Source organism: Leucopleurus acutus (genome assembly GCF_964270905.1).
Source record: "Leucopleurus acutus genome assembly, chromosome: 9".
Classification (NCBI taxonomy): domain Eukaryota; kingdom Metazoa; phylum Chordata; class Mammalia; order Artiodactyla; family Delphinidae; genus Leucopleurus; species Leucopleurus acutus.
Window position 1 is genome coordinate 64,721,831 of NC_139144.1, and position 15,096 is coordinate 64,736,926.

Here is a 15,096-nt window from a genome sequence, read left to right on the forward strand (position 1 = left end):
CACGTGCACATGCGTGCGCGTCAAGTTAGCCCTCAGGATAGAGGGACTCACTGAAACTTGAGCTCTCAAGTCTCTCCTTTCTAGCAGGTTAGAGGTCAGACTTCAAGAAAGGAGGAGGAGAAGTGAATTTGAATGTCTGAAAGCTAAACCTTGGTCAGGCCATGCCTTGTAAAAGTTCCAGAGACAGCATTACGCACAGATCATACAAACAGCTTAGACACAGGTGAAGATGAAAACTGTCAGATGATCCCAAAATGACTTTAGTAAAGACAGTAATACTAGTGATAAAAAGGCATGTAAGAAGAGTAAATAAAAGTGTTTTGGGCACATAACGCACATGCAGATATCTGTTAAGTTATTGAATAAATCAGGTCTCGGGAAAACCAAAAAAAAAGTGTTTTATGAAATGTTAAGAGTGGAAAAAGGAATATTTTAAACTAATGTATTTTCTGCCTCTTCAGATTTTTAAATAGGTATAACAAAGTAAAATAAATATTAAAAATACATGTGGGGCTTCCCTGGTGGCGCAGTGGTTGAGGATCTGCCTGCCAATGCAGGGGACACGGGTTCGAGCCCTGGTCTGGGAAGATCCCACATGCCGCGAAGCAACTAGACCCGTGAGCCACAACTACTGAGCCTGCGCGTCTGGAGCCTGTGCTCCGCAACAAGAGAGGCCACAACAGTGAGAGGCCTGCGCACCACGATGAAGAGTGGCCCCCACCCGCTGCAACTAGAGAAAGCCCTCGCACAGAAATGAAGACCCAACACACCCATAAATAATAAATAAATAAATAAAATTTTTTTTTAAAAATGTGATTTTTTTTCTAGTCCCCTCGAAGGCTGTATGTTCAAGTACGCCATTTAAAAATTTTTTTTTGAGGAATCTTCTCAAAGGGGAAAAAGAGGACTCACCTTGTATTGGGGGTCATTTCATTATGAGACAGCTTGAAAAGCGATGTGGGGTGCAGGCAGTGTTCTGGGGCCCCTACTTACCTACACTCTCATCCTCTCTCCCTTTCCCAACCCAGTGGAGCCCAAATCTCAAGACATAACAAAGCAAAAGGCTGGAAGCTGGAGAGGGCTGGAGCAGACAGCACACGCCTCCTTTCCTTCTCCCTGGGGAGGCCACAATTAGTATGGCTGTGGAAAAAGTGACAGGGCAGGAAAAGCAAAAACTCTTGCTGGCTGGCATACAGGCTAGTCATTGCCAAGCCACACAGTGAGTGAAAATCCCTGCAGAAGAAGAGTTTCCCCCTGAGTTGGGCAGGGGTTGGTTCTTAGGGAAGGGACCTCAGAATTCTGAAAAGCCAGGGCAGTGGGTGGCGGGCTGAGAGCTTTCTTCCGTCCCTCCCTCAGCAGTGCAGAGGGGCTGCACGCTGCGTGGGACCCCCTCACCACCCCTGCAGCCTTCAGGTGTGATGAGGCCCAAGTACCTGCCACTGGAGACTTGGAGTGGGTCAGGGCGCTCAGGACTGATGGTTGCTGATATATAAATAGGGGTCTGGGTTGAGCTGACAGGACATGCTGAGAATCTTAGATCTAAGATCACAGGATCTTCCCAGAACCCTCCTCCCGTCCTCTCTCCCTCCCTCTGGGATGCAGAGGCTCAGAGTGTGCTTGGGAATGACCTAGATATTTATTCAGGGGCAGGGGTGAGAAGGGCCTCTGGGAAATCCCTGCCCTCAGTGTGTGGTCTGCAAAGGAAAGAGAGGTGGAGATATCCCCTGCCCCACTCCACTAGGAAACTCAAAATATAACCTTGGAGGGATCTGGCCAAGTGGCTACTCTCTACGAAGAAACACACCACACCTGTACATTAGAAACAAAGGGACATTTTGATGTCCATTTTGACATGGTTGTCTTGTTTTTGGTTTTTGTCTTTGTTTTTTTTCTTTTTGACATGGCTGTTTTGATGTGGCCAACTGTTTTTAAAAACAGTTATTATAAGCAATATGCACAACTTAATCAGCTAGCCTCAGCCTTTGTCTCCCACCCAAATCAGAGACGTAGGATTAGGGTGTCACTCAGGCAGGTATATAGCGCACTGGACTCGTCAGATTCTTACTCCTCGCTCATGCAAGGGCAGAAGTTCCCTGGCATACCTTCAACATCACTCATTGTGACCAATGAAAAATTATTCCCAATTACCTTTATTATGATTTTAAAATCTTTAACACAATTAGGCATTACATAATTGGAGCAGTTGGAGGAATAGGTGAAGAATGTAGGAATACACTTCTTATTGAGTATTTCTCAATAGGGTGTTAACTACCTGCCCCTAGAAAGCAGATTGAAACACACACACACACACACACACACGCGCGCGCACGCACACACACACACACACACGCACCACTGCATAGGCTGAACAGTTTGAGTAAATTACAGACAATATAACATCAAGGGTGACATATGTATGTGGGATCTATGTCCTTACCCCAGAAGTAGGTGATCGAGGGCCCCAGCCTCCTAACACCAAAGGCTTTGTGTTTTCTTGCTTTCTTCCCCTTTGTCTCCAGTATTTCTCTGGCTCTACATCCTCCTCTTTCCTATCTTTCTCACTACAGTTATTGTTTTATTTCCACAGAAGAATCACCATGACATTGTGAAAAGAGAACTGGACTAGAAATCAAAAGATCTCGAGGCTAGCTCTGCCAGTCCATGGGCTGTGGGACTCCAGGGAAGAGTTCCATATCTGTACATCTACATGTACAGAGTCTACATCTCCGATTGTTTATTTATCTGTAAAGATAATTAATATTTAAATGATTATCATGTCCCAAGGCATGTACTAAGTTCCTTGCATAAATTACCTTGTGTAGGTGAGGTCAATACCAATACCGTTTCCATTTCCATTTCCCAGATAAGGAAATGGGCTCAGAGAAGGCAAGTTCCTATAGCCAGGATGTATCAGAACTAAGGATTAAGATTCCAGAGACTATTTTCCTGGTACCCACTTGCTGGAAGAATTAATAATGGGCCACCTGAAAGTCTAACTGCAAGTGATCTAGGATAAAGCATGTCATCAATAAAAAATAAAAGTTGATTTAAATCTTTCTTTATTAAAGGCCAGCAATAAGGCCACGTGTCTCACCTACCACAGAAAGCTGTCCTGAAGATCAAAGATAAAGAGACTCTCTAGGGCCTTTCTAAGCTGTAAAGTGCTGTACAGCTGTGAAGCATCCTTCCCCAAGTTCTCCACCCAACAGGAGCAAATACACCACTGGTGGCTCAGAGCTAAACAGGTTACGCAACCCTGCCCTAAGCTGAGACTGGCTTTGCAAGCAATGACTCAAGTAACTGCCAGGAAAGAGAAGCAAAGGAAAGTGACTCAGAGACTTTTCAGCCTTGATAGGGCACTGGGACCCAGGCTGGCCTCCCTACGGGGAAGACATTGTGTAAGTGGGGGCAGTTCCTGCAGGTAATGCCAAATCCACAGGGGTCCAGCACTTGCCCATCACACCTCCGTTCTCATCAGTATTGCCTGTCACTAACCTAAGCTTTTAGAAGGCCATTTGTGTCTGTTTAAATTAACTTGGAACAGGGAAATACCTTAGAAGATGCTGTGAGTGTTAAAGATTAAGACACTAGTGGCATCACCATCCACCCTCCGGTCTTTAAAAATGATAAAAGCTTTTGTTTTATTTTTATATTAATCAGTCCTTTTAGTTAGGCTAAAAATTTTCCAAAAAATTTAATCCCAAATTAAAAGCATCACTGGTAAAGAATCATAATTATCCTGTCATTTTAGAAATTAGCAATAGTGGTTGCTAAGGGCTGGGCAGGTGAAGCAGAGAGACTGGGCAAATGAAAGCTGCCTAGGATCCAGAGTCTCTTTTGGGGGATCTGTCAAGATCCCAAATCAAGAATTCAATAATGGCTATAACACAATGTATCTAAGAATAGTGTTCCTTCTAGGTGGTTTCTGTGCATTGACCAGTGGTTTTCAAAGTGCGATCCCTTGACTTGCAGCATCAACAGCATTTGGGAACTTGTTATGAATGCAAATTCTCAGACTGCTTGCCAGACTTACTCATCAGAAACTCTGGATTTGGGGCCCAGGAGCCTGTGTTCTGGCCAGCCTCCAGGTGACTATGATACATACATTGGTGGTAAGGGAGTCACCTGGGAAATTTGGTTAGAGTAATTAACACCCCCAGCCCTATCTCATACCCACAAGCCTGGGCTTCGGAAATTAGCTCTCCGCGTGATTAAGATAAACACCAAGATTTGAAAACCACTGATCCTAGCATATGAGAGGACTGAAGTTAGAGGCAAACAGTGATAAAGGGATTAATAGCCCACCAAAGTGGTCTGACGTTTACTTTAAACTGAAAACATCTGATCAGCAGCAACAGCAAGAAACACTTTCTAAACTTAAGCAGAGCCTCCCGAAAATACAGCTGCCCTTGACCACCACCCGGTAACCTTTTCAGGAGTCACAGAGGATTTAGATGAAAACTAAGAAACAGAAAATAAAATTCAGAAAGACAGGGAATTCCCTGGTGGTCCAGTGGTTAGGACTCGGTGCTTTCACTACCAGGGCCCGGGTTTGGTCCCTGGTCGGGGAACTAAGATCCCACGAGCTGTGAGGCTTAGCCAAAAAAAAAAAAAATTCAGCAAGACAATGTTCCAAGACCATAATTTGACAAATGTCAGTTGCAGTATGAAACTACCTCTTGTAGGATACACCTTTTCCAAACATTAAAACAGCAGGACAAAAAAAAGGCAGGGGGAATAACAACTAAAAATTGAAAAAGCCCCAATAATTTTAATACACAGATTATTAACCAAAAACCATCTTAATGAATAATGTCAAAGTCTCTCCCCATCCAGGGGAATTTCTGACAAAAGCTAGGAGCCTCAGATAATCTACTGCTGATTATTACACAACAGACAGGTAGCTGTGGAAGGTTTTTTGTTTATCTGGTTATTGGTTTATTCTGAGATACCTTTTTATTGAAAATGGATCAACCTGATCCTTACTTTCTACCAGTGAGCAGGGCCGCAAAGCTCTAAAAAACAAACATACAAAACACCCATGCTTAATATAAGCCAGGTCCCCACTTGGGTTTTGATACCTTACCTTCACAATAGTATCATGAAAGAGGAGTAGGGAACTATCACCATCCGTAGTAAAATCTCAGAGGCTCAAAGCCTTTAATGAAGATGAGGAGAAACAGCTGGCCTTACTGCCCTGACTGTGCGCACTGAGTCTTTCTGCTTAAAGTTTTTTCGCTTTAATTACTACCACAATAATATCCAAGGTAACTGTTTCTTCCTTAATACTCTGACATCTTCCTCCCAGGACCAACGTACTTTCCCTTGGTTCCCCTGTGTATAGCTCAGAGAAGACAAAGCTTTCAAAGGACGTTACTAAATACTAGTAAAGTAAAGGACTGGAAAATGGGAAATAAACCCATAGCACTTAAGACAAGTAGTATAGAGAAGTAGATAAGAATATAATTCCAGAACTAGACTACCAAGGTTTAAATTCTGGCTGTCATTTACTAGCTGTGTGACCAGTTACTTAACCTCTCTGTGCCTTGATATCTTCATCTGTAAAATGATAATTAAAGGACCCATCCCACCATCTCATAAAATAACATCTGGCACATAGCACACATGTATATATTCAGTTTGGTTTGTAAAGTACAAGTTTTAGTTTGCAGCATATCTACTTTTCTCCCAGATTCACAAGTTCTGTGCTATTTGACCCAATATCTGGAGAAATCCAACCTAGTCCAACAAAGGGCCACCCAGATTCACAGGTAAGAGCAACTCACCTCACTTTTAAAGATGATAAAACTGAGCCTCATCTGCAATTCCAACTATCTAAACCCACCACACTTCAAAGATTCAAGCTCAAATACCATTCTTTTTTTTTAAGAGGAAAATATAGAAATTGAATAACTTTGTATAAGTATCCTAGGTGACATAAAGCTCTGAATGTTATTTTTAATTTGAGATATTCTTTATGAAATAAAATGGAGGGAATGGAAAAAAGGAATTTTCGTACAATCAAAAAGTTAAAGTTAAAAGTATTTCCAAGGGGTATTCATCAAATCCAGAACAGAAATTAATTCAATGCAAATTCCTAGAAACTAGTTTTCAGGAATTACAAATGTGTGAATTAAGTGCAATATACAACTCTTCTGTCCATATCATCAAAAGCATGAGGAAAAAATATGGTAATATTCTTCCATAGACATCTATATATTTGTAATTCAACTGATATCACACACACACAATCTAGTATTGAATTGTTTCATCCAATGTAACTATGATAAGATTATATAAAAATGAAATTTCCATCCTACACATTAGAAAATATTAAGTCTCCAGATACTTTAATAATGCCTTACACTTGTATAGTACTCATAGTTTACAAACCAATTTTATCTCCATAACTTCCTTTCAGCTTCATGGCATAGGAGATGGCACAACTCTATTTGTACTCATTTTAAAAGAGCTGATAGTACAGGCTTAGAAAATATAGGTCTCCTGGCCTAGGATGCAGACCTTAGCAGGACCCAGATATCCTGACTCCAAATCTGGTTCTCTTTCCATTAACACCACAAGATATCCTATGAATGCAAAAAAACTAACATATTTTATAATGATAAATCCCCCCTTGCAAGCATAATGTACATGTATCTTCTTTTAATTTTTGTTTTAAAACGCTGTTTGAGTAAAATGAGAACAAATAAAAGCTAATAGATAAACTCACACTATTTTTTTAAAGGAAATTCTCAAGGGAATAAGGTTACATGTATACTTAACTCTCATGAGTCAAAGTGTGAGCCAATCCCCCTCTCTACTAATCTCATCTTTCTCTTCAGGGGAACTAATATTGCCCACTGAATCTACTGAATCCTTCTTGAACACTCAACAGACAATAGCAATGAGCATCACAGCCTTGCTTGGGATGAAGTGGGGATTCATGTATGAGACCAAAAGCCCAGCTGATGTATTTGGTAACTTTTCTAGTGTGATTTTTTTAATTACATGTACCAACTGAGAACTTTTCCTCCCACTTACACAAAACAGGACTTACCCTATGAAATGGACCTTTGAATATCTCAAACTAAAAATTGAAACGTTTCACAATTCCCTTCAGTTTCAGCTGAAGAGTTTTAGAGATCTGGTTCAGGCATCATACTCAGTATTTGCACAGCACTTGACAGTTTCAACGTACTACTGCATGCCCTATGTCTGGTTAGATTTTCCAGCTACCTAGTGAGAAATGTATTATTATCATCCCTATGTCAGAGATGATAAAACTGAGGCACAAGGAGGGTATCCTGCCCAAGACCACAATGAAAGCAGGAGATGGAGACCCAGACCCACCACCGACTCCAAATCTCATGTGCTCTTTTCCCTTCTTCCTTGCTGCCTACCCTTAAAATGTCCTCCCCAGCCACACACCCCCAAGTCCCTTCAGAAGAGACTAGCTCAAATACTGGTTTCCTTCTTCACACATGGATAAGTCTTGGACAAGCTGGAATCTCTACCCTTTTCCCACTTCCCCTGGGAGAAAGGTGCACCTCCTTTATCCTTGTCTTTCCAAGACAACAAGGAAGACGTCTCCCCATGGTGCCGACACCAGTACAGAGATGGCGAAAGAGATCCTTAGGGTGTAAACTGCCTTACCAGCTACTGTTTAAACCCCTGTGAAAGATGATTCTTATGAAATAACCTCTTATTGACATAAGTCAGAAATGAGTCTTAACCCGTGAAAGTTAATGGGCAAGTTTTATGGGCAAGAGGTTATGGGTAAGAGGACAAGAAAACCGAAATCCTGTTGGGAGACAGAGCCTTCATGTCTCCCCCTGACGGTAAAGAGGGCCCCCATAGGTCTCCACGGAGCAGCTCCCCGCAATCCTTACGCAAGAGAAGGAGACTTACCCGCGGCGCCGGGGCTTCCGGACAAATGGGGCCGAGACATACTTGCCGCACGCTTCAGCACCGGGGACAGTTCCAAACTCTCTAACTTCTCGCGCCCTTCCGAGCTCGGCGCGGCCCGCTGTGCCTCCCCGGCTGCGGGCCGGATGGCGGCCTCTCCACGCCCTGGTCCAAGCCTCCGGGTCTTGGGGAGCGCGACAGGGTCTCCGCGAGCAGCGGGAGCAGCCGGGGTCGCCTCGGGCTGCGGCGGCGAGCAGCCCAGCTGCACCGAGGCGCTGCGGGACCGCGCCAGCGCCGAGGAGACGGAGCCCATCTCGGAGGGCCGGGCTGGGCCCAGCGGAGCGGCCAAGGCTCCCGGCGGGACCCACACCCCTTGCCTGCCAAAGGTTTACTCTCTTCTCGCCCCGTAGCGCCCCCAGCTTCTGCTCCTCCTGCGCCTCCGCGGGTTGCAGCCCCTCCTCGGCGGCGGCGGAGGAGGCTGCAGGGAGGGCTGCGCGCCCACGCCGGGGACTGAGGAAAACCCGGGCGGTGTCCGCGCCTGTCCGATAATCCGGGCTGGTGAGGACACTTGGAGGGGTCAGTGCGCAGAGACTGTCCAGAGATTTTACTGGGGATTGTGGGGGGAAAGGGCGTGGCATTATGTGAGGGATACCGCTTTTTTCTCTACTTTCTGCACTTTGTTCACCTGGGGCCAAAGGACTGGCACATCCTTCCTGCTCCTTCCGACACATCTGGGCCTCCTCTCTTCCTCGAGAGATTGACGGGTTTAGCGAGGGCAGAGGAGGAGCCTACCTTCTTCTCAGTTACTCTTCTTAGGGCCAATATCACTACTCTTCCAGGCTGTGCCTTCCCGCTGAGCCCGGCTGGGCTCCTGGCTGTCCCTGAGAAGGCTCGGCGATCCCCTTCCCCAGCGTACTTCCTCCCGCGCCCCTCATCCTGGGTGCCTCCCCCCTGTGGGGACCAAGAAGATGCCCACCCTTCCCACGGGGGATGGAGGCCAGAGAGGGCAGCCAAGGTGCAAGGGGAGGCAACTCTGCTAGTACTCCTCAGGAACGCAGCCCTGGGGGCTCCCATGAAGGGAAGCCAGAGCAGCCAGGGACTCTATTAATGGGCCTGCCCTGCTGGCCCCACCCCTTCTCTGACTGCAATAAGAAGGTGGTGACACCTAATGTGGATCCAGAAGCCAGAAGAGCAGCCTGGGATTAAGTTCCAGCTAAAACCCTGTTGCCCAGAGAGGTATTAGGTCTTGCTCAAGGTCACAGCCACTTAGTTAGTAGCAGTGGAGTTGGATCTTGTGTCTGGGACTCCTCTTTCTAAACCCAGTCTCCTATCCTCCCTGCTCCCCATCTTGAAGGTGTCAGGCACTGAACTATGAATCAAGACAACTGTGAAGGGCTCCCCTGGTGGCGCAGTAGTTGAGAGTCCGCCTGCCGATGCAGGGGACACGGGTTCGTGCCCGGGTCCGGGAAGATCCCACATGACGCGGAGCGGCTGGGCCCGTGAGCCATGGCCGCTGAGCCTGCGCGTCCGGAGCCTGTGCTCTGCAACGGGAGAGGCCACAGCAGTGAGAGGCCCGCGTACCACACACAAAAAAAGACAACTGTGAAATACACAGCATATGAGGTTGGAATGTGTGAAGGGAGAATGACTTTATCAGGGATTCCTCAGCTGGCCTGGGATCCAACCTCCCCTCCTCCCTCAGTGCCCAGCACTGACATGACTCTTGGCACTGTCATCTGTGAAATGGCATACAAATAAGTATGCGGGAAGTAGTACTATCACGGAGGTGGCTTCCAGATCGACAAACCCCAAGGTGGGAGGAAGAGGAAAAAAGGTTTTAGAACGCTCAACGGGCATTTAAATCAGAGGATTAACTGAAGTGGGACAGCTGCAGGGCCAACACAGCGCTCTGTGCTTGGCATTGTTTCCCGTGAAGTGGGCAGAAGCTGAAGTCCTAGGCCCTGAGCTAACATTACATGGAGGCAAATGCACACCACAATCCCCATGCCATGCAAGGACCATCAGGAGTGCCCTCTCACCTCTGCTAACATCAGAAACCCATCTTCTCAGGGCACACAGAAGGAAAGCAACAGTGTCTCTCAACCCATTGGTGTGCATGGCTATATTAACTTCTTTAAGTGCTTTTTATTCTTTCCTTGCTCACTTGACGGACAAGTAGAAATCCTCTCTCTGGGCAAAGGACCTTTTAGAAAGGGAGCTCCCTGGGCAGACATTTCCTATTCGTGTACCTTGACTTGATTTTCCTGCAAACCTGACATAGGCATCATTAGCAATAATGTAAATGTGGGCATGGGAGGAGGTGAGGAAGGAGGTATTTCGGACCTACTTAGGAGTACATACTCCACTTGACTGTACCCACTGTGAAAATACTTACATAAACATAAGACTTTTGAATGGGATGCTAAAGAGCTGCTACCCTAAACCCTCAGAGTGCCCTCTGCCACACTGATTGACCTAAGCCTTTCCCCAGGACACACACACACACACACACACACACACACACACACACACACACACACACACACACACACACACACACACACACACACCCTCCTCCAGGAGGGAAGCTAAACTCAACTAAGAGTTTGGTTGTTGACACTGCTGCTGATAATCAGATTCTCCCCAGTTCTCCTGTAAGTGGGAAGAGGTGAGCCTGAAACAATCTTCCCTGTTTCCTTTTCTACTTGCATTAAAAAACAAAACAAAAACAAAAAAACAAACCATGTATCGAAAACTAGAGCTTGGTTAGAGGAAGCTGTTAGAGAATATGCCAGCTGTAGGTGATGTCATTCTCATCTTCCAGGCCACTGACCTCTTCCATCAAGGGCAGGAGCGCTCCTATCCAGCCAGACTTCCACCAGTGGGTGGTCAGCAGAGTGTGCGTCGAGGGGCCTTGGAAAGATCTGATTCACCCATGCTACAAGTTGAGTGACTTTGGATCTTGGAGGTTCTACCATTGACAGTGTTGAATACTACCTGAAACAGTGAAGGTAGAGAAATCCCCTGTCCTTTCATGTCCTGGAAAATACCTTACAACAAAAAAAAACCCCACCCTTTCCCAGATGACTTAAATAACACTCAAGGATGTCCCTTTGCTTATCTATGACAAGGGTAGACACTGACCCTACAAATGCCCATTCTTTGCCTCATAAATGATTAGCTAAACTGTTTCATCCCCACTGATCAACTGGACAAAATGCTTGTTAACCAAATTGTGGTTAAGCTTCTCTCTTTCTTCCAGGCCTCTGAATTTTGGCTGACTCTCAGCCTGAGCCAGCATACAGCCCTTCCTGAGAATTGAATTGGACAATAAAATTTGAATTTCATACAGTTTTCACTTGTCACAAAATATTATTCTTCTCTTGATTTTTTTCCCAGCCATTAAAAAATGTAAAAATCATTCTTAGCTTTAAGAGTGTATAAAAGCAGGCAGCAGGCTAAATTTGACCTGTGAGCTATAGTTTGCCAACCCCTGCTCTAGATATTCTAATGAAAAAGTTTATTGTGGAAAGGAAGGAAGTCTCCCTGGTGAAGTTTTCGGATCTGTGTGATTGGGAAAGCACATTTACCACTGCTGAGATCTGTTTGGGGACAAGATATTCAGTTTCTTTTAAAATTTCAAATAACATTTTTAAAGGGCTTGAGATTTTTCTTTTTCTTCAAAAGGAGCATGGGTTCCCATAGGTTGAGAAACATTCCTCACCACAATCACCTCACACCCAATAGGATGGCCACTATCAAAAAACCCCATAAAATATTGTATTTTACAATATGTCCTTGTACTGGCAAGGATGTGGAAAAATTGGAACCCTGTGCACTGTTGATAGGAATGTAAAATGGCATAGCTGCTGTGGGAAACAGTATGGCAGTTCCTCAAAAAGTTAAGCACAGGATTATCATATGATTCAGCAATACCAGTTCTGGATATGTACCCAAAAGAATTGAAAGCAGGGTCTCAAAGAGATTTCCCTGTTCGTAGCAGCATTATTCACAAAAGCCAAAAGGTAGAAGCAACTCAAATGTCCATCAATAGATGAATGGATAAAGAAAATGTGGTAAGCACATACAGTGGAATATTATTCAGTCTTTAAAAAGAAGGAAATTCTGTCACATGCTATCATGTGATGAATCTTGAGGACATTATGCTAAATGAAACAAGTCAGTCACAAAAGACAAATACTGTATAATTTCACTTTATGAAGTACCCAGAGTTGTCAAACTGATAGAAAAAGAAAGTAGAATGGTGGTTGACAGGGGCTGAAGGGAAGGAGAGATAGGGAGTTAGTTGTTTCATGGGTATAGAGTGTCAGTTTTGCAAGATGAAAAAGTTCTGGAGATGGGTTGCACAGCAATGTGAATATACATAACACCACTGAATCGTACACTTATAAATGATTACAATGGTAAATTTTATGCTATGTGTATTCAACCACAATTTTTTAATCCAATTATTTAAAAGGAAGAAACAAACGAAGAAAGATGCCCCCAGAGTAACAGAGAATCAACCTGTGCCGCCTGCTAGGTGATAAAACTGTGAGTATATGAAGACAGCAATTGTGCTCCCACAAACCTTCTCTCTTTCGAGCCAACTGCCCGCTTCATCAGCTCATCCCCATGTGACAGGCTGCTCAGACCCTTTGTTCCCTTCCATTGTGTTCCTTTTAATGCTCTCTAGTTGTTGTTGTTGCTGGGGGTTGGGGGTGCTGAATTCCAAGACAGAAGACCATGATCCACGTGTGGTCTAATCAGGATAGAATAAATACTTTGGGACTGTTTCTTCCTATATAATTCAGCAGACCCTGGACTTCCATCAAAGTGTTCTGAAAATGCCATCTACTAAAACCCCAGGCCCGTTTTGGGCAAGCTTCTTTCCCCGTTTGGTACATGGGCCTTTAAACCTAAATGAAGAATTTTCAATATATTTCTATTCTAATTAAGTTCATGTCTTGCCTCAGCTGTGTTAAATTAAATTAAACTGAACCACTTCTAAGAAGCAAAGAATAAAAAAAAAGTAAAAATAAAAAGCCACTAGATCTCATAGTCTAAGTAAAAAAAGACCAAATCTGAAAGTCACATGAATCTCCCTTCCCAGCTTTTCAACTGTTCTTCACATGATAAATTTCAACAACTGAGCTTTCTTAGATCAAGATTGAGACAAAAATATCACATACATGGCAAATCAGTTTTGTTTAGTGTGCCTGCATTTGATTGGTAGTGGCTGCTTGCAGCGCTGTGTTTAGCAGGAATCTGGAGCCACAGTTAAGGCATAGCAGGGAAGATGCAGGGATAGATTTAAGGTGTCTGTCAAAGACAGAGGTAGGGAGAGAGAAGCAAGTATGCCACTAATTTCCCAGCAAGGCGCCATGGGTTTTACTGTGGTTGAATTTCTGCCAAAGATCCTGTGATTGAAATCTAGAGGCTGTTAGCAGGGAGTGGTTCAATTGCTCTTAATTGTCATTACCCTGTGGTAGGAAATAAAGCTAGAAAAGGAAACATAATATCTGTAATTCCCTCAGACTTTAAAGGACATCTGCACCTACTGGGCTGGTTATTCTGTTTCTTTCCCTCCCACCCAGTTCTGAGCCAGAGTCTAAACAGAAACAGGAAACATAATTCTAAAGGAAGCCAAAGACAGAGAAGACATCATGATGTTATTTTTAATTATCGATAATATATAAAACATATGTATGTGAAAATATTCTTTCAATTTTATATGAAATTTGTATGTGGGGTGTGTGTGTGTATGTGTGTGCATGAATCTAGCCTCACTAAGAAAGACATATACCTTGTACCATATACCATATACAAGGACATATAAAATCACAGCAGAAATACATAGGAAAAGGACCGACTAGTCTCAATATCATCTGTGTTGCCAGCTGTTATATTTAAAGATATTCAGAGTATTTTTATGTTATGAGGCAAACAATGGCCCCCGAGCCAAATGTGGTCTGTCGCCTGTTTTTATACAGCCTGTGAGCTATGAATGTTTTTTATTTCTTCTAAATTGTTGGGAAAAAATAAAAAGAAGAATTTTTCATGATATGTGACAAGTATATGAAATTCAATTTTCAGGGTTCATAAACAAATTTTAGTACTGGAACAGACCAACACTCATTGCTTTACACGTTATCTCTTGTTGCTTTTGCTCTGCAACCCTCAAGTCGAGTCATTTTGACAAAGACTGAATGGCCCACAAAGCCAAAATATTCACTGTCTGGCCATTTACAGAAAAAGTTCTGAGGGAAAGTGGCCATGATCATGTCCAGGACTTAGTTTCTTTTACAGATTCAGCATTGAAACCTCGATTTTGGATCCCAAAGTAGGTAAGATTTCAAGCAACTTGGGGTTTGTACTTACCCATGTAATTTTATTATAATACATCTTCATCTAAAACAATTTAATAAATAATAGATCGGTCTGAATGTTTTGATAAAATATCAAAATACAAATGGTTGTTTTAATTAATATATTAAATATTAAAATTTTATTAATTAAAATATTACATTTAAGTTTTTAATTTTAAAAATTATGATAACAACCATTTTCTTTTTAAGTAGTAAACAGCAAATAGCCTAACACCTGGCATATACTGGTCATTCAGTGGTTGGTTACATTTAATTAAAATAAATCTTCTATTTCAATTCATTAAATAAAGCAGATATTCCAAAGGCTATTATTTTCAGAGCCTGCTTTAGCAAAGGAGTCAGCCACCATCACTCATGTTTTGGCAGAGACTCAAAGTCAGGCAGAGGAGTGGAAAAGCTTTATGGTGGAAAAAAGGGAAGACCTGAGGCATGCCCTTGACTGAAGGCTGTTGGCATGGGAAGCTGCAGGCAGGCTAACTAGAAGTGGAGCACCTTATGTGATTAGTTAGGGGAGCATATCTGGCTTTCTCCAATCGGTCCAAAGTTGAAAGTAGGGGCAAAAATTAGAGAAGCTGTCACTTATTAATCAAGTCTTGACCATTTTGGGCCAGTTGCTATGGGAGTTGTTTGGTTTTCTGGACTCGTTGCTGTAGATAGAAAATCAGAGTTATATTTTCATATATGGTCTATTTGTATATTAGTCTGTCAAATGCAAAAGACTAAAATTCACTTCAATCCCACAAACATTTACACAACCATCATCTACATGGCAGGAACTGCATCGAACGCTAGGAATAAAAAG

At 43.4% G+C, this 15,096-nt stretch overlaps 1 protein-coding gene across 2 annotated transcripts in view; it reads right to left on the reverse strand.

Moving 5' to 3' along the window:
* PDE1C (phosphodiesterase 1C) overlaps positions 1-8,218 on the reverse strand; it is a gene marked incomplete at both ends in the record, with an annotated part of 554,085 nt that extends 545,867 nt beyond the window's left edge. For both annotated transcript variants that reach the window (XM_082846111.1, XM_082846112.1), the window contains one exon: positions 7,909-8,218. In XM_082846111.1, coding sequence (XP_082702237.1) covers positions 7,909-8,218 — 310 coding nt within the window. The remainder of the gene's footprint in view (positions 1-7,908) is intronic.
* Positions 8,219-15,096: the final 6,878 nt, after the last annotated feature.